Source organism: Mus caroli, unplaced genomic scaffold, assembly GCF_978045245.1.
Source record: "Mus caroli unplaced genomic scaffold, Mus_caroli_1 scaffold_15, whole genome shotgun sequence".
In the NCBI taxonomy this organism is placed as follows: Eukaryota; Metazoa; Chordata; class Mammalia; order Rodentia; family Muridae; genus Mus; species Mus caroli.
In genome coordinates, this window is record NW_028227270.1 from 71,619,693 (window position 1) to 71,640,681 (window position 20,989).

The 20,989-nt window shown below is 42.9% G+C and overlaps 1 protein-coding gene across 1 annotated transcript in view; it reads left to right on the forward strand.

The window, feature by feature from the left end:
* The window catches only part of Cenpp (centromere protein P), a 177,467-nt gene that overhangs the window by 155,939 nt on the left and 539 nt on the right, over positions 1-20,989 (forward strand). The window contains exons 6-7 of the mRNA XM_021179814.3: positions 19,804-19,883; positions 20,778-20,869. Of these exons, the coding sequence (XP_021035473.1) occupies positions 19,804-19,883; positions 20,778-20,869 (172 nt within the window). The remainder of the gene's footprint in view (positions 1-19,803; positions 19,884-20,777; positions 20,870-20,989) is intronic.

The window sequence follows — 20,989 nt, forward strand, 5'->3', positions numbered from 1 at the left end:
TGGGTGTTTGTGAGCCACCATGTGGTTGCTGGGATTTGAACTCAGGACCTTTGGAAGAGCAGTCGGCACTCTTAACCACTGAGCCATCCCACCATCCCCAGATACCTGTATATTTTTAAAAGGTCATTGAAATTTTAAAAATTAAGACAGAAATTAGTCACACAGCAGGCTAAATATAATTAAAGAAGAAAAGTGGAAGACAAACTTGAGAAAACCCTAATCACAACCACAACCAAAGGAAACCTCTGACACTCTCCCTACAGCTGTAGGCAGACTGCACGTCTAAGGTCCATGAAGTGTAACATCGATCTTTGTATCTAGCTTCTTTTACTTAGAATTGTGTCTGGGGTTTGTCCATGTTATAGTGGGTATGAGCACTTTGTTCCTTTTTATTGACCAGTGGAACTCTGTCTTTACCTGTCTAAAGCACTCACCAGTTTAGGCAAACTGGATTATTTGAAATTGTCTGACATGAATAAATCTACCATGAACATTCTTGTATACAGATACACTTTGATTTCTCATACTTAGGTCCCTAGGAGTGGAATTGCTGAGTTGTATGACAAACTCATATTTATTGCATATGAAAGTCACAAGCCATTGTGCTGTCACAGAAAATGGCAGAGTAGGCTCCCCCCCCCCCCGATCACTTTCTCTACTGAAGTCACCATAAGCTGCCAAATTTGACAGATTAAACCATGCCGAACCCTGGGGTCAAATCTGATATTTGCAGCTGCCTAGGAGTGCTGGGTGAAGAGAGAGCCACTGAATTTCAGAGGAAAACATAGAGACGTTCTCTCCTGCCTGCATGTCTTCTTCCCCATGCTCTTGATGGCAGTCCATGTCCTTGATGCAGCTTGATGGAGTTAGAAAACATATATGAACCTCTTTCCAGAGCTATGTGGTATATTCTGACCTGCTTTGATGGGTCCCCAAAGGAGTAGTGCAGAACCTGACTGTCCCACTAACACCCCTTGGTTGTCGCAGCTTTCTGAGATATATGATCTCATATACTCCGAAGCCTTCAGGGGCAAGGGATAGTTGACAAGGCATACATCAGATACACCCCCCAAAAGAAAAAAAATCCCGGAAGGAGGAAGGAAGACGAGGTAGAAAAAATGGTTGGGAGAGCCACTGCTTATACAAAGGAAAAGTGTGCCATGCATGCCCAGAACTGATGCCTGCTGAAGAGAGACTACAACAGGAACCAGGCCTATCCCTCTAAGGTGAATGAAGAGCTATGGGCTGTCTTAGCACCAAAAAAAGTGCCTACCTCAATGCCAAGCTCCAAAGGCCATAGGAATCTAACAGCACTCTATAGAGACTTCAGTGGTCACACACAAACAGACTACAGTCATAGCACATCAGGCTAGGGGTTGCTAAACATATATATATAAAAAGCTCAGTTGACCTTTAGCACAGGAAGAACTTGATTCCCAGAACCACCACACTCCAGTATTTGAAAAAAACAGCTGGTTCTCCTTCCCCGTCTGTCCACACCATGTGAACAAACTACCTCCCACGCCCAGTTCTGTGGATACAGCCATATCAGTTGCTATGCCTTTCCCCACTTTGGAACCAAATAAGCCTTTCCTCATTAAAATGAAATGTAGCTTAGTTTTTAGCAACAGCAATGTATGTATATATATATATATGTATACATATTTGGAGGTGTGTATTAGAAACAGGAAAGAGAAATAGAGTAGGGAAAAGTGAGACTATCAATAAGAATGTTATTTTTTAAAGCATATAAATGAAAAATATTATTTCCAAACAATGTAATATTTTTCAGGTATAAAAAGAAATGAAGTATTAAAGAGTCTAGAAAGCTTTGCTGAAGAAGCTAGACACTAAGAGCTATGTATTGTATGATCCTTCTTCTACGAATTATGTAAGATAGATAAATTCGTAGAAATATTGAAATGAAGAGGCTGGATGTAATGGCACAAACCTTTAATCCCAACCCTAGGGACACAGAATGAGGTGTGTCTCTTTGCGTTCAAGACTAGCCTGTCTACATAGCACATTCCAGGAAAGCCAGGGCTACATAGTGAGACCTTGTCTCAACCCCTACATCCACATTGCAAAAGAAAAAACATGAAGAGTTGATGGCCGCTGGGGCTTTCAGAGGGAGAGCTGAAATGAGCTGATTGGTGAGTGCATCTTTCATTCTGGAGTAACAAACATGCTTTGGGAATAGGAATGTTGGGTGGTTGAACAGCATTTAGGATGTCCTGAGTATTGGCTAATTACCACTTTAGTAGTTAACTTTATGCTATATGAATTTTATGGTTATTAAGCCAGGCAGCGGTGGACACATGTCTTTAGTCCCAGCATTCAGGAGGCAGACTCTGGTGAATCTCTGTGAGTTTGAGGCCATCCTGGTCCATAGAGTAAAAGTACAATGACAGCCAAAGCTACACAGAGAAACTGTGAATGAAATGAATGAATGAATGAATGAATGAATGAAAAGAAAGAAGACATTTTTTTTCTTTTACCTACTCTTTTTAACTCAGCTAATTTGTTTCCACACACACATATATATATATATATTAGATTCAGCTTATAATTTTTTATTAGGTATTTTCCTACTTTACATTTCCAGTGCTATCCCAAAAGTCCCCCATACCCACCCCCCCAATCCCCTACCCACCCACTCCCCCTTTTTGGCCCTGGCGTTCCCCTGTACTGGGGCATATAAGGTTTGCAAGTCCAAAGGGCCTCTCTTTCCAGTGATGGCAAACTAGGCCATCTTTTGATACATATGCAGCTAGAGACAAGAGCTCCGGGGTACTGGTTAATTCATAATGTTGTTCCACCTATAGGGTTGCAGTTCCCTTTAGCTCCTTGGGTATTTTCTCTAGCTCCTCCATTGGGGGCTGTGTGACCCATCCAATAGCTGACTGTGAGCATCCACTTCTGTGTTTGCTAGGCCCCGGCATAGTCTCACAAGAGACAGCTATATCTGGGTCCCTACAGCAAAATCTTGCTAGTGTATGCAATGGTGTCAGCGTTTGGAAGCTGATTATGGGATGGATCCCTGGATATGGCAATCACTAGATGGTCCATCCTTTCGTCACAGTTCCAAATTTTGTCCCTGTAACTCCTTCCATGGGTGTTTTGTTCCCATTTCTAGGAAGGGGCAAAGATGTGCCAACTGGTAAGAAGGACACATGCTCCACTATGTTCTAGCAGCCTTATTTATAAGAGCCAGAAGCTGGAAAGAACCCAGATGCCCCTCAACAGAGGAATGGATACAGAAAATGTGGTACATTTACACAATGGAGTACTACTCAGCTATTAAAAAGAATGAATTTATGAAATTCCTAGGCAAATGGATGGACCTGGAGGGCATCATCATGAGTGAGGTTACCCAATCACAAAGGAACTCTCACAATATGTACTCACTGATAAGTGGATATTAGCCCAGAAACTTAGGATACACAAGATATAAGATACAATTTGCTAAACGCATGAAACTCAAGAAGAATGAAGACCAAAGAAGACATTTTTTAAAGGAAGAAAATTAAAACAACAGGTAGCTGTATGTCAAAAAAAAAAACAAAAAAACCTCCTTCCTCTTCATGTCCCAAGCCCCAAAACATAGGCTTGGGAAAAGCCTAAGAGAGGATTGTTACTAAGTCCAGCACCAACAACAACTCAGTCAGTCTTCCCAGTCCAAGATTCAGATGATGGAATAACATTGTCTCTGAAGAGGGGCACAGGGCAAGTGAGAAATAAAATAGATAAAGCAAATGGTAACTCACATTAAAGAGGAGGGTGAAGAGCCATCCTACCCTGGAATAAGTGCCAGGGTGTGACTCAGATTTAGTGATACACCCCACTGCAGATAGCACATTCCAACTGTGAAGCCATGGAAAATGGCCCTGTATGCAGCTATGAGTAAATGAAATGCCTTACCTTCCTGTGAAAATGTAAAGAAATTATTTTCACTCTGTTTACTATATGAATGTATCATTTCAGAATGCATAGTATGCTTTAAAAAGGGTAAAAGGAAACTTGTAAATGGTTTTACAAAATAGCCCACGTTGTGTACATTCTCCCCTCATGTTGCTGTCTGCCCTTCTATCTGGTATCCTGATAGGTCTAAGTACTTAGACTTGTAAAGGCTTCAGATTAAGTGTCACATAGACCTCATTTTTTTTTATTTCTGACAGTTTATGATATCTCAGATTGAATGCCTATCTTAGCTGCTTTGTTTTATTGCATCTTGTTATAATCCAAATTGAAAAGGACCTGATGGCTACACATTGAGTCCCAGCACTCAGGAGCCAGAAGCCACTGGATCTCTGAGCTACAGGACAGCTGTGGCTACAAAATGAGATTCTGTCTCAAGAAAGAGAGAAAAACAAAAAAGAACTACACTACACATTCAGATTTTTTTAAAGCTTTTCAGGTTTCTATTCTGTCTTATTTGGGCTTTCTAAGAGTCTTGCTCACTCTACAGCTCTAGCTGTCCTGGAATTCACTGTGTAGAACAGTCTTGCAGTGATCCTCCATCTTAGCCTCCCAGGTACTAGAATTACAGGCATGTGCCACCATGTCTGGGTGGCTACTAGCTTTTAATTGTGGGGTATTGATAAGTTTTAAATAGTATATTTAATCTGATAAACACAAACCATCTGGTATCACCACCCCAACTCCTGCTCCCGCCTCTGCATTCCCAACAAGTGAGCAGATTCTTTCTCTACGATGTGCAAGCCAGCTCCTCAGGAGTCCTTGCTGTGCTTGAGCCCTGCACTGCCGTAATTAGGTAAATGATTTCTCATGGCCATCTGTTAACATACACGCTATGAGAACATCATTAGCTCACTCTGTAGGGCAGAAAAGACCCAAATACCCCTGGGAGAACTTCAGGTAGTGACTGGGCATTCTGAGGAGGTATGTAACGACTTGTTCTAAAGTCTTGTTTTCAGGCTCCAACTTTAGTTTCTCCACTGTGTATTTTCCTGTATGGTAAAAAGCAGTAAAATATGTCTACTCAGTATTCAGAACTTGTAAATAAGGAGTCTTCTCCCTGTTACAAATATGTAAACAAACATTGTGTTAAAAATGTTTGATTTTTAAAAACATTATAGGTTCCCAATTTATTTGCAACTTTATAAACTTTATATAAAAAATTAAACTTTATAAAAACTTTATATAAACTTTATAACTTTATTTAAAAAATTAAAATCGGTCTTTAAGGGGAAAAAAAAAATCCAGCAGCTTGACTGTCTTGGCACACACTCTCCTGTTTCCATTCCTGCTGCTGGCCAGGGCTGCATAAACAGTGGTTGTTATGCAAGCCTCCTGGCCTCCAGGGCCCTTATCCTGCCCAGCCCTCAAATACAGCATCTGTGTGTTTCCAAATACAGCTAAGTACTCTACAGTCCTTTTCAATTTCTTTGGTCAGCCTTGACTTCTGGAAATTTCTGCGTTACTACAAGTTTATTTAACCCTACATTCTAACTGAATTATTTTTAATATATTATTTCCTTTTAATTGACCCAAGCTGAATTATTTAATGGAGAAAGGTTTCAAAAGACAAATAGAAGCTAAAAAATATTTAAAACAAATGTCTACAACTAAAATCTTTATGTAACAAGGATGTCTAAGCTGTAGCTCTTTCCCATTTATGTCCAAATGCAATGCAACTTGAGTTGCACCAGAGCATGTGACCATAACTCAGGATAAGGAATACTATAACTCATGTATAAAACTTACTGAACATGCCCACCTGTGTTAATCACAGCGCAGATGGCATGCTGCCTGCTCCTATAGCACAGTGTCCCAGACCCTCAGTACCTTGAAAGGCTGACAAGGAACAGCAGCTGTGAAGAACAAGAAGTTCTTGGCTCACATCACAAGCATGTTGTTATAAATTCCTTTACTCATTGTCTGCTTTTCTCATCAAGAAGTCATACATGCTGTCTTTTGTCTTTTTACTTTTGGTAAAATAAGACAAAGAAAGGGGCATATGTCATAAATACAGTTTAATAATTCTTCACAAAAAGAGTTTGTATTATAACCACCAACCAAATCAGGAAGTGGAACCGTCTCCAGAAACCCTGTCCTCTTCCCAGTCCTTGCTTCTAGACAAGTACTCTGCTGCCTGGTGGAGAGCCCAGCCTACCGTAGACCTTCATGGGTACAACAGGTTGTGGGAGTGATGTGTACATGATCACAAATCTTTCATGGCATCACTGTAAGGAATCCACAAAGGATCTACCATCTTATTCCTAGGTCCGCTCAGTTCCAGCTGTAATAAATAGTATTGCTATGAGTGTGTGAGGATGGGTACAGTTTGGATTTGGAATTAATGGTTCATGGGATAGATAACTGTTGGCTTGAGTATATATTGTCTGATAGTTTCCCAAAGTCACTGTCAGTTTACTCAAGTGGTTTCTTCGTTTGTGTTTTTTAGTAAGACTTTTTCAGATCAACATAGATGGTAGACAATTGGTTTATATTAGCTTATGTAGAAAAGGAATTTGATGGGTTCCCTGTAGCTCATGGTAGAGCTAAAGCTGTAGAGATGATACCTGGTCACTGAGGACGGAGCACCCCTCCTACCAGTCACTTAGTACCTATGTCATCTCCCTATGCCAACTTTTCAGTTTCAGAGGCCGGCAGTCTGAACTCTGTTGCCTGCAGGGCAAGGGCTACCTGTAAGGTATAATGCACAGGTAAGCTGGGCCCCAAGAACAGGTGGGGAAGATCTCTATCTGAAAAAAAGAAAGCTGGCAAAGCCTTCTGTGACACACACACACACACACACACACACACACATCAGATGTTCTGCTACATCATTGCAAATTAATTTGTCCAGAATTCTGCAGTATTTTACTCAGGGTGCCTTACGAAATCAACTCCATTTTAGAACATGCAAGGATTTTTTTAATTCCCCTTCATTTCTTGTAATCCAAGAGTTATTTCATTGCAATATGAATGGTAATAAAAATGTTTTATAGAGCAATGGAAAGCAGAGATGAAAGAGTAAACTGGACCCTTTGTCACTATTCTCCAACATGTCCTCATGGACTCCTAGTAGTGAAAATGAAGAGATCTGAACACAGTAAGGACTTGTTATAATGTTGACACTGATTTTAACAACAGTCATCTGTACTAATGTAAGATATTACCAGTAAGGTTTTATGCACAAGCCATGCACAGTCTTCATAATTCTTCTATTATGTCAAACTTCTGGAAAAATGTATATAAAAAAAAAAAAAAAACAGTAGAGAACAGCCCTGGAAGGAACTCAGGAGGTCCCTGGAGCTTCTATGGCGGTCTCTCCCTTTCGTCTCCTGCACTCAACTTGGCAGCTAAGCTGGATCACAGGGGCCCAGCTCAGGCTGCTGTTTCCATCCTGGCTCTGGGACACTAAAACATCAGTGCATGTATGTGAGCCATGATTTTCTTATTTTAAAAATAGGCATAATTTTACATCTCTACCTTATTCCATGATTTGTTAGACAAAAGCTCTTTGACACTAGAGCTGCTGTACACAAAGTAAGCGCCTCCTACCCTGTCCCTAACTCTGTGATCACAGGTACCCTCCTATCTGGCTTCCTTTCTCCCAGGAATCCTTGGTTCTTTTTGTCTTAACCATCAGCTCTTAAGGTAATACAAAATGTAATGAAGGCAGAGGCAAGTAGAGGGGAAGGAACCAGTAAACTATCGGAGGCCAGGAAGCAGGGCAGATGGCATCTGCTTAAGACCAGGGAAAGCCTGGAAGAAGGTTACTGTCCTCTGGGATGAGAGGTAGAAGCAGGACAGATGGAAGTTCAAGGTCACTGTAAGAGACAGAAACGAGATCCCTGCCCCATCTCCCCAGCATGATGGTCTGCCTGTGTGGGAAAGCTATAAAAAGACAAGAGGTTTCTAGTCTCTGAACCCAGAGTGGATTTTCTTTATAACTTTCTTCTGCATAGATAATTGGGTTTTTAATAAAAAAGTAAAGCATAAGGAGTACCTTTACTAGATCTAGGCTCTTTTTTATTTTTATTATGTGTGTGAATATTTTGCTGTATTTATGTGCCTGGTGCCTGCAGAGGTCAGAAGAATGTGCTGGATCCCCTAGAACTATAACTATAGATCACTGTGAGCCACCATATAGATGCTAGGAATCAAACCTGTGTCCTCTGCAAGGGCAACAAGAACTTTCAACCAGCAAGCCAACTCTTCAGCCCCCAGGCTTTTTTTTTTTTTTTTTAAGAGTGTTTGTGTGTGTCTTAGGGTTTCCATTTGCTGTGAAGAGACACTATGACCAAGGCAACTCCTATAAAGAACGGCATTTAATTGGGGCTGGCTTATAGATCCTGATGTTCAGACCATTGTTATTATGGCATGAAGCATGGTAGTGTCCAGGCAGGCATGGCACTGGAGGAGCTGAGAGTTCAACATCTTATTTCAAAGGCAAACAGGAGAAGATTGGCTTCCTAGCAGCTAGGAGGAGAGCCTCAATGCCCACCCACACAGTGACACACTTCCTCCAACAAGGCCACATCTACTCCAACAAGCCCCTGCCTCCTAATACTGCCACTCCCTGGGACAAGCTTATTCAAACTACTATATTCCATTTACTGGCCTCCATAGGCTTGTTCCAACATATGAGTCTATGGGGGCCATACCTAAACATAGCATAATGCAAAATACATTTAGTCTAACTTGAAAAGTCCCATGGTCTATAACAGTCTCAACAATGTTAAAAGTCTAAAATTCAAAGTCTCTTCTGAGATCCATTCAATCACTTAACTGAATTCCACTATAAAATCAAAATCAAAAAGCTGATCACATACCTCCAACATCACAGGCTATACATTATCATGCCAAAACATCATAGTGAGGAAATATTAGACCAAAGCAAAACCAAAAACCAGGAGGGCAAGCCTTAAACTCTGCATCTGCATGTCTAATGTCCAACTCCTTTCAGCTTTGTTGACTGCAGCACAATTCTTTCTCTTGGGCTGGTTCCACTCCCTGCTGGCAGCTTTCCTCAGCAGGTATCCCATGGCTCCAGCATCTCTAACTTGTTGAGATCTTCAAGGTAACTTCAACCTCACATCTTCTTGTTCCAGCGTCTGGGATCCACACATGATCTTCTGGGCTTCTCAAAAAAGCCTGGGTCACTTCTCCAGCTCTGCCCTCTGAAGCACTCTAGGCTCTGGTTGACGCCACTGCGCTGCAGTTCTTGATGACCATCCCATGGTACTGGTATCTCCAGTCCCCTGGAGTCTTTCACTGCAACTAGGCTTCACCAATAGCCTCTCATAGGCTCTCTTCATGGTGCCAAGCCTCAGTTTCTTTGCATGATTCCTTAAGTCCTGGGCCATCAGCTACAGCTGAGGCTGCACCTTCACCAATGACCGTCCCTGGCCTCTCACAGTACCAAGCCTCAGCTGCTATCCATGACCCTTCCATGCCCTCAAAGCTAGTACCACCTGGATGACTCTTACACATTTCCAAGTCCAGATGCAGCATGAGGTAAAACCTTGGCTAACTCTGGAACACAGCTTCTTTCTGCTCTCAGAAAACACTTCCCAGATTTCACCTCAGTGATGCTGGTCTCTTTTTAATCACTGCTAATTTCTTAGTTCCAGCTAACCAGCATCAATTGTCCCAATAGTCCATTCCATTTTTTACTCTAAAGCTAGAGCTACATGGCCAAAACTGTTGAGTTCTGCTGCTTGCTGGAGCTGAAACATGGCCCCTGTTTTATTACATTATCACCAGCTTTATGTTTTCCAACTCCTTTAGTACCCACCAAAGCTTGTCTGTCCTGGAACTTGCTCTGTTGATTGATCTTGAACTCAGAGATCTGCTTGTCTCTGGAACTAAAGGTTGTATACCACCTTGCCTAAGCTTTTCAGGGCCACTAAGCCTCAAGATCCAGAACAAAAGCCTGTATCTTTCATTTCTAGATTGTAGTTGGCTCCGGATTAAAAGTCCAAGCGAAAACAATAACCAATAATAATAACAACGCCTGTTATGATATAACTACCTTTTGTTTAATGGCTTTGCCCAGTAGAATCTTGCCACAAAGTCACCATTCCCTTAATCTGTTTATCTCCTTGAACACAGGATTCTGATCAGTTTTATTTCCTAGGGACCCTTTATTACTTGAACCAAACATTTTATATTTTCCTTTCTTAGCTTGCTATACTTGTTCAAAATGTTCTTCATAAGACTTAACCAGAGAATAAAATTTCTGTTGGGCTTTTTTGAGACTTCCTTTGTCAATGTAATTAATATAAATCTCTTTACCTTAGCCTCAAATAGACTGTTTGGACAAGGGCAAAAAAACAGCCACATTCTTCACCAAAATATCACAAGAACAGTATGTTACTGAAATTCTTCTCCACTGAAACATCTTGGGCCAGGGCTACATAGTTCAAATCGCCCTCAGCACCAATCAATGTCTTCCACATCCCTACTAGGATGCTCCATTAGACACCATTTAAAGCACTCCACTGCTTCCCAAATCTAAAATCCCAGAATCTACATTCCTCCAAACAAAAACATGATCAGGCCTATCATAGCAATACCCCACTCCTGAAAACATCTTCTGTCTAAGTTGGAGTTTCCATTGCTATAAAGAGACACCATCACTAAGGCAACACTTATAAAGGACAGCATTTAATTGGGGCTGGCTTACAGGTTCTGAGATTTCGTCCATTATTATTATGGCAGTAAACAGGGCAGTACCCAGGTAGGCATGGCATTGGAAGAATTGAGAGTTCTACCTCTTGTTCCAAAGGCAAAAAAAAAAAAAAAGAAAATATCCAATAAAAAACAAACAAACAAACAAAAAACCAAACCAAAACAAAACCAAAAAGAAAAAAAAAGTATAATTCTAATCTCCTATAAAGTGATCTGTTCTGTCATAAAAATAAATAAAATAAAATAAAATTTCATTGTAAAGTCTGGTTTTGGCTCAAACAAAGTCAAGAGATTCCCTGATACTGGTTCTCTTTAAAACCAAATGTGCACAGTTCCTGTTGGAGAAATAAAAAGTATGATTGTGGACTTCAAAAATAGATAGATAGATAGATAGATAGATAGATAGATAGATAGATAGATAGATAGATAGATAAAACTGGCTTCCAGGCAGCTGAGAGGAGGGTCTCCTTCCAGAGCCCTGACAGGAACTACAAAGTGACACACCTCCTCCAAAAGGCCATACCTCCTAAGCATTCCACTTCCTGGACAAAGCATATTCAAACCACTACAGTGTGCATATATGTCTATGTGCCATGTGCCATGTGCCTGGTGCCCAAAGAAGCCAGAAGAGGCCATTGGATTCTCTGGAACCAGGATTACCATGTGGGCACTGGAAACCAACTCCAAGTCATTTGAAAGTACCTCCAAGTTATCTCTGTAGGCCTAAATCCAGGCTTTGTAAGGTCGGTGTTTGTACATACTAATGGGTGGCACTACATGAAGAATATATGAACAAAGCTTTGTAAAGGCAATTACAGTTCCCAATAGAAATGTTTTTGTTTCTACCATCTCCTCTACCATCAGTCAGTCAAAAGCACAGCATGGAATTGTGTTACAAAATGATTGTAAAACGATTTAGCTTAACCAGGTAGGCAGTGGCTCACATCTTTGATCCCAGAACTCATAGGCAGAGGCAAGCAGATCTGTGAGTTTGAGGCCAGCCTGGTTTACAAAGCAAGTTCCTGAATAGCCTAGGCTACACAGAGAAACCCTGTCTCAAAAATTAATTAATTAAAGCAGCAAGCTCAGAAAAGAAGCTAAAAACAAAACAAAAGGCTTATCCATCAGAATGAGTCTTTTTAGAAGAGAGGTTTGTGGTCAAGGTCCTTTGGGTAGGAACGCAATTATTGAAAGAGATAGCCTGATGTAGCCTTGAAGGGAAAAAAGGCCTTCCTTCCAGAGCCCTGTCAGGAACTATATTAAGAAAGAAGCCACTGCGTATAACATGCTGGGGACCCTGATAGGAGAGAGAGAGGCCCTTCAGTTCTCTTCAGAACAAAACAGTTTTCTGGTTTTATAGGTTTCAGGTGGGAAACTCTACAACACATGATGTATTCTTACCAGATGGGACCATAGGTTTGTCTTGCAATTTCAAAAGGAAGAGACTAAGTTTGCTTTTCCACTGAGATCTGTATGATACCCACCCTTTGGGCTCCACCACCATAACACAGACTCGTGAACCTCAGTGAAATGTGTGTAGCTGTGCCAATGAGATGTCATTATGGATACCCATGGTTGACTTCCATGTTGTTTTCATATGTCTTTAAGGACTTTGAATGCTTCAGTAGTCCTTAGCCCCGAAGCCATACAAAATCAGGAAGGCATGGGATGTGACCTACAGCCTATCATCTTGTTTGCATGGGATTGACTGTCACTCCGATTCCTTTACCCTGGTGTCACCAGTTGGTTATCCACACTTGCTTTCTTGCCTCTTATTAAAAGTCCCCAATTCTTCAGTTTAAAAATGCTGTTGTAATGTAATTCCAATACAGTAGATCTTTTACAAATTTAACAACCTTTCCCCCGCCCCCCCAGTCCTTCTGAAATCTGTGTAGACAGGAGATGCATAAAGGAGAGGAGACCAGGAAAGTAAGAGTAGAGCCCACCCTTTGGGCTCTGCACTTGGAAAATGTTTGGCAACAATCCCTAAGGAGGTTCTGAGCCATCCACAGGGTTAGATGACCACAGATCACACCCAGGCTGGATGGAGCTGTCCTGGAGCTTCGTGATTTTGTTCATGAGCATTGGTGCTGCAATGACATTGTGACTTTCCTGGGTTCATGGCCCATATGAGCTTGGAATGGAGAATGTTCTAGTTGTTTGCTTATCTGAGCAACATTTAGCATATGTTTGTAAAGTCCCTCTGGATAAGCAGCATTACCATGACCTCTTTGGCTGATCCCAGTTATGTGGATGGTTCCAGCAACAGTCCTGAGCAGCTAGCTCGCTCTCTCTCTCTCTCGCTCTCGCTCTCTCTCAACACCCTACTTCCTCTTCTGATGACATGGGACCCTGTCGAGAGTCAGATGAGTGAGGTGCTGACATTTCCTGAGCCATTGTGGAGCTGTGCCCATTGTTCTTACAACCCAGAAGACTTAGTGCAGACGTCATGGCCGGGCCAGTGTTTTTCTGTGTCTCAAGTCACAGGACCAAGTCCAGGAAAGTTAGTATAATATGGTTTGGAGGATGTAATCTGCCAACACGGCTACTTCATTCAACTCTGTTTGCATTGCTTCATGGAATGTTTACTTAAAAAAAAACAGTTCTAGAAAAATAACTTTAAAGTCCACAGACAGTCAGTTCTTCCATTCTCTGTATAATTGAAGGATTTACAGGCTGACACTGGCTGTCCATTCTGACAATCTGGGGCAGAGGTCAGCATTTGAGTTAGATGGTACATGCTGTGCTTTCCCTCTGCTGGTTCTGCTAATCTGAAATTTTCCAAAACGGACTTCTGATGCCGGAGGTGGGGTGGATCTGCATTTCAGAAGATTGTGATTATACGACCTCTTTTCCAAATTACTCTAGAATGGCTAACCTTTCACTGAAACAGTCCATTGGAGTGTGAGCCTGATTCACTTGCCTCACTGACTAAAAGGACCATGGTACCTGCCTGCCTTGCCTTGGGCCCTGAGTCAGATAAGCTCTGTCAGATGGATGCTACATCTTGTCCACTCTTGATGTTTAGTTTTTTTAGTTAAAGTTAACACTTTTAACCCTGTAATTGCCTCTCCAGGGGTGCCTTTGGGACCTTAGAGTCTGGGGAAAGGTGCAGAGGCACTTTGGTGTTTGGGAAATGGTCAAGAGAGTAGAGTCAGTGATTCATCAACATGGAGAGGAATCCTGAGATGTGCACCAGAGATGATACAAGTTTGTTTGTAGCATCTGTGTGCACAGATAGGCAGAGAAGTGGCTGCTAGTGTGTGGCCCAGTGTGCCTTTTCTTACTCTTTCCACTCAGAGGTATAAACTAAGTAACAAAACTGTAAGAAGGCTGTCAGTTACTAATCCTATTGTCTTCTTGGAGAGTTGTTTCCACAACAGGACTAGGGTATGCAACATGAGCCACAACTTTTAGCACCAGTTTCTTCCTCCCCTGTTCCCTGCACTCCCTCCCCATGGCAGGAACCTGTAAGAACTAAGGAGCAAGTTGTGACAGGTGGGAACAATGAGGTTCTGGGTAAGTAGTGATCATAATAAGCTACATGTCACAGAGAGATCAAGGGACTGATGCTGCTGCTGTTAGATAGACAGGTAGAGAGCCAGCCCCTGATGCAGAGAGAGCATCAGAAACAAAACTGCTTCTGTCAGTGCTCATAGCTGTTGCCAGAGGTGCCAACTCGTGCACATAATTCATCAAGATGTGATGAATTAGGCTTGTGTTGGAGTCTGAGGGGACAGTATGAGCAGTTGAGTCATTGGAAGGGGACTCGTTCTGGCTTGGGCAGTTCAGTTTTGGTCATATGGGAAGTGTCCTTGTGAGGGAGGTACTGTGTGCAGGGTGAGGAGTTTGATAGCATCAGCTCGGTATCCACATGCAGCTTGTCAATTCAAAACTATTTCCAAGTAAGCAACAGCTGAGGCTCACAGTTGAAAAGTGATTGTCCAGCCAACAAACGACTGAGCTGGGAGCCAAAGCTCATTGTCCCTGGCAGAGGCTGTGCTGGCACAGCAGTCATTGTGGTCTGAGTGGGACTCTTATCGAAGCTCCATTATCAGTTATCTTGGCTTTGGTTTGAATTTGCATTTGCTTAATGGTCAGTTGTAACTTTAATTCTTTCAATTCTTACCTTTAATGATGGTTCCTAACTCGTTAAACTCCCCTTGTAGCCCAACCAGAGGTAGTGGGGAAGAAAGGATACAGGGGAAGTGGACCTGTTTAGAAAGTTTCCCTGGAGCAACTCCCGTTGTGTTGTCTGGAAATCAGCAGTTTAGTTCATAGGTTAGCAGGCAGTGACAAACAATTCACAGATATATCAGCAGTCCAGTTCTGTTAGTCAGGATAGCAACAGCGGTGGTGACATGACCTAGCAGAGACAGCCAGGCCTCAGCCTCTGCTCAAGTCAGCAGGAGGGAGCAACAGGAACACCAGGAGAAGTTCTCAACTGTACCTCTCTCAGGGAAGCTAAGATCAGCAATGATGCCAGACCCACGAGCTTTATACAACTAGCTCTATACACAAGTCAAGCTCTCTCTCTTCATCACTCCATGGAGTCCTATTTATACCTTCCAAACATCATGTGTCCTCCATGTGCCTTGCCTCAGCACGGATCTTGCCTCCACATGAGCATCCAATCATCCCGAGTCCACAGAAGCAGCAAGAAACTGCAGCACACCACCAAAAGGTTTTGATACATTTCTCTGTATGGAGCCCCAACAAATGCAGCTCAACTACACAGTGTAAGGTGGACCAATACATGCCTGTCGTTAGCAAAGAATCCTTCATCATGTGTCCTTTCACGTGCTTGCTCTAGTACAACATCCTCTTCTCCTTTTTCTGCTTCAGTGAAACATTCCTTCATGTGTTGTCCCCAGCAAAACACCATCCAACTTTCCAAAAAACCCTTAAGTTCCCACTTGAGCTAGGGATGGTCCTTTCCTTGCCATAGTCTTGTTTGACTGACTTTATCCTTTCTTAGTCCTTTAAAAGTGAATTGTTGTCTTTGAAATAGGACCAGTCCAGGCTGGCATTGAACCTTTCATCTGCCTGCCTCAGCCTCCATGGATACAAAGGCTGAGCTTATATTTGTACATCAACACTTCCAGCTGTTGATCTTACTATTAGCTATAAATGTTCTTTACATATCTTTTTAATATTGCCACTTAGTGTCAGGCTTTCCTGTGTCTTTAAAATAGCTTTTAAGGGTTTTCCATTGTGAAGAAACCAGTACCAAAACAATTTCTCTTTCTCCTGCAGCCGATGCTTTTCACTTTGTATCTGATAAACAAATGTAAGATTCAGAGGTTTGCTACTGTGGCTTTCTAGGTCCATAGTTTCAGCTCTTACATTATACCTCTGAACCACCTGTTCATTTAACCTTTTGTGTGATGTGAGACAAGGGCTGAGGTTCCTTTTGGGGGAGGGAGGACTGAGACAGGGTTTCTCTGTGTAGCCCTAGCTGTCCTGGAACTTGCTCTGTAGACCAAGCTGGCCTCAAACTCACAGAGCTCTGCCTGCCTCTGCCTCCTGAGTATGGGATTAAAGGTGTGCGCTACCACAGCCCCACAGTTCTGTACATAAAGCCCAGTTGTCCTGGCATTGGTCCCTGAAAAATCAGGAAGAGTTTGACCATATGGCACCCATATGGCAGCTAACCACCATCTGCATGTGCAGCTCTAATTCTAGGGAATCTGATGCCCTCTCCTGGCCCACAGTCACCAGGAATGCATGTGGTGCACAGACATACACACAGGCAAAATACCCATATATATTAAATAAAAATAAATATTTTTTTTAAAAAAAGCTGTGCATATATGGAAGTGCATACTTGTAATCCCAGCACTGAGAAAGGGATAAGGAGGCTCTCTGGAGCTTGCTGGCACGCATAGCTAGTAGCTAAATGGGAATCACCAAGTCTCAGTTAAAAATGTGTAGTGCTCTGTGCTCTTAGAGAGGACCCAAGTTTGGTTCCTAGCACTCATATCACATGGCTTACCACTACCTGTAACTTCAGCTCCAGGGGTCCAGTGTCATTGCCCTCAGAGGTACCCACATATGTACATATAAGTACATATACACACATACTTTGAATTAACAATAAACTCCTTTAATTCCAGCACCTATGGTGCAGAGGCAGGCTAATCTCTTGAGTTCAAGGCCATCCTGCTCTACAAAATGTTTAGTTCCAGGCCAGACAGAGCTAGTGTGAAGCCCTGTCTCTAAATAATGATGGAGCCAGGCATGGTGGTAGAGAACTTTAATCCCAGCTCTCTGTGAGTTCAAGGCCAGACTGGTCTACATAGAGTTCTAGGACAGCCAGGACTATAGAGAGAAACCCTATCTTGAAAACAAAAACAAGGTAAAAACAACCCATGTACCTAGTTAATAGATACAAGAAAAAGTTCATATTATAGATTCTATTTGTCTAAAGTGTCTGTAACAGGAAATCTATAACAGAAAATATGTTAATGATTGCCAATTCTGTGCTGGGGACGACATTTAAAGGCCAGAAAGGTTCTCTACAAAGCAATGAAAACATGAGGGAATTAGAAAGTGGTATATTTGTACTGCCTTGGAAATATAAAATTGTGTGTTCTAGTTGTTTTATTATGCTGTATTTGTGCACTTTGAATTATGAGGTTTTTAAAAAAATTCCATTGTTCAGGCATAATCTTCTGAAGTCAGGATAAACTGCCATTTGTGGACATCCGGACTGCCCATGGGATTGCCCTGTTCACTGGCTGCTACAGGAACTTAGTTGGAGGGGAGGTGATGTTACGGTATTGAGCCACTGTAGCTGAAGCATAGTACAAGGCAGCTTGCCTGTTAAAATACAGCCCCTCTGTACTCCATCAGCCAGTGCCATAATACTAAGTGTCAAATATGAACCGGGCTGGATATCAAATGACCACCGCACACACACACACATCCATTTATCTATCATAAACACCAGAGCTTAGGGTTTTGCTTTTTGGGGTTTTTTCCCCATCATGCAAATTCTACCATGTGGCACACAGCTGAGTAAACACATGGCTGCAACATTCCTCAGTGGCACTCAGGCCCAGCGTTCTGGAGAGCCTGGGGCCCTAGAGTGGAGGCACTAACAGCTGGTTAGTATGCATAAGGCCTCTCTAACAGCCACCTCCATAACACAGCCTTCCTGATGACATCTGCAGACACACAGGCTTCTATTGTCCTCTCTACACCAGAGCCCCTGGTGACGTGAAGAACACACCTGTGCATGAGACAGAACATGTCCAAGATTGTCCTTCCAGGGCCTGGCCAGAGAGAGGTGTTTCCCCTCCCTGGGCTTTGGCTTGACTGATGGAAGAATGAGACCTATGTTTCCATATCAGGTGGACAGTTTCTGATGAACCTTTTGTTGTCTTACTGGTTTTCATGGAATACACCTTATAAATCAGGGACCATAACTAACTCCTTCCTGCCTGCTTAGTCTACTTCCTTATCAAAGTCGAATATAGTGATAACTCAAATTTCCTGTCACTCTTAAACCTAGCTGATCCCCAGCTTCAAGAACAGTGCATAGTCTGATTATTTTTCACAGCTCTTCTGCCTTCCCCCCCAGTCTTCTAATGCCCTTGTCATTAAAAATAACACTTTATTAGTATCTATAATAATAAGATTGCTGTTCTTGGGGGTCCACCCAGGCTGTCAGCTTTTAGTTCCTTCCTAACTGTCCACTGTGTTCTCGAGTTAGGTGACCAGGCAAAGAATGAAGCTGGAAATGCAACAACCTTAACTTAATGCAGGGGAGCCCTTGCAGTCTTAGCTTTCCAGAAGCATGGGGTTGAGTGGCTGCCCTCTGCCCAATGTCAGCATTTCTGTCTTTGTCATTAAAAACTAAGTAAACCTTTTAGTGAAAGCATCTAATTTGAGCCTTCCTTTTGCTCATTCGATAGTATGGCCCAGGGAGTGGAAATCAGCTCCCTCCTGCTTGGAGGCCAAGCCTCAGGCCCCGCCTTGGAGGCAGCCCAAGCCCCAGTACTCCCTTGAGTGTTATGTGCTGCCGCCAGGCAGAGTCTGGAAGCCGAAATGCCACGTTCACACACACTCCTTTACATTCTTCGAACAGTTGTTAATAATTTAGAAGAGTCTGAGGTTTTAACATCAACCAGCACTTTCCACTGAAATCACTTAGGTATACATTTTCCTTCTAAAAACTTGTTTTGCTGAAATTAGTAATTATCTGTAAAGTACACCAGCCCACCCCTGCTTTGGAGCCTGGATGTGTTCTTTGTTGGTGGCTACATGCAGACACTGGCAGCGTTGGCTTCCCATGTTAGCAGTAGCTTTCCAAGGGGGAGTATTCTCTGAAGGGTAGTGATACGTATTTGTCCCCATGGAACTTTCTTTGATGAGCCCAAACTACTTTAATCTAGCCAGTCTCTACACTCGCAGAAGGCTCTGCCCCCAGTCTCAGCCCTACCTCGGGGGCAGCTGCCCCTCAGTCCTTGCTTGACTTAGTTATCACCCTTGGGAAGCATCTCTTAAGGCACTGAGAAGATACACGGAAGGATCTTTCAAAGATCAGCCTTGAGACCTTAAAATCTTGTGGTGATGTCAATCTCAAGTCAGTTGTTTAGTCTCTAAGCCTATAGTCTATTTGCACAAGCAAAAAGTGGTCATCTGTTGTATTTATCTTCTGATCAGATACTTGGAAAACAAACTTTGTTGTCATGGTGATATAAATGCATGACAGTTCTGATATGCTAGAGCCTCCTAGATCCTATTGTGGACAAGCATGGAGGCATATCCGGAGCAGTCATTCATACTGAGGAAACCATATCTGCTTATCTGTGACACTCACCCCATTTCTGTTCTCTACAGACAGAACACTGCATCCAGGACAGGTCTCACCATGAAGCTGACTCTTAACAAACCACATGCTTTGCTCTATCAGAGTGAGAGCCTGGTACCTCCACTGTAGTTGGGCACCTGGGTGGGGGCTAGCCCATGTCAAGGACAAAAAGGTTATCTGTGTGAGCTGTGAGGATGGACGGGATCCGTACCAGTAATGGCATGTGTGACACTTCCATCTCAGGTGCTAAAGTGTTTCTCTTGGCTTTCAGGGTGCTACTTCTTCTAGAGGGACCTGACTGTAACTCTCTTCACATACAGGAGAAATACCCAGATAGTGTACACCTGTTGGAGGGTGCCTGTTCCCACTGCATGGAGATCCGCAGTACCAGTCAGCCAGGGTAAGTCTGTGCATCTCAACACCCCTGGAACCAGGACTGTCCATAAGAGAGGCTAAGAAGCTACCTAAAGAGGACTAAAGAGTATCCAGTGGAGACGTGGGTTGCCATCACAGGAGAAACCACCAACAGTGGGCAGGTAGACTGCTGTAGAACCATGAAGGAAGACAAAGGAAGGACAGTATACATGGCTGGAGGATCTAAGCACTGGCCTGGGGTTCAGAAAGAGACTTCCCCTCAGGGACCTTAGGTAGCCAAGAGAAGACAGAAGTGTGTGACTGCTGGCATGACAGAGACAGCAGGAGAAAGCCAAAGATCCAGAGAGAACCTAAAATACCAAAACAGATGCCCCTCTATACCTAAGACCCTTGGAAGTACCCCCACACACACACAGCCACTGTCAGGCTTCTGCTGTTCATCTTCAGCCTGGCTTCATATTTGTACATGCCTGTATGTGTGTCAGGACCCAGGTTCAACAGCCTAACTACACCTAGCGTGCCTTCTAACAGGGTCTTCCTTACACAGACCACTGGCGCTGGCCTTTGTCCTGTGGTTGTAGTTCACTTCTCCTCATGCCTCATCCTCCAGTGAGGAGCTCTGGCAGGCCTGAGGGGCTTGAGCTTTATACCCGTTTCTCCTTCCATATGGCACATGGCTGCTCTTACAGTGTGCAGTTCCTATCAATTCCAGATCATTTTCAAAGTATGCAGTCTGGCCCATTAATTACCACACTGATGTTTGCCATGGTGAGTACAAATTTCCAAACTGTCCTATGGAACTCATCACACATCCTCCTCCTCTGTGGGGAGATGGATTTAGGAGGTGAGCCTGGCCAGCAGAGATCATGTGACTAATCGTTTTGAATCCCACGAGCAACAACCATCACCTCTTTTTCAGGTTTGAACTGGTGATTGTTTGGAAGATACAAATAGATGAGGAAGGGATAGTTTTTCCAAAGCTGGATCTTCTCACCAAAGTCCCAGAGCGAGGTAGGACTCTGGGTGTGTGGCTACCTTTTCTAGAGGATGTCTCAGTGTGCCCAACAAAGCCACCTGAGTATCTTATCAGGGTTTACATAGGAAAAATCAAAAGTTGAAAATGTCATTAAA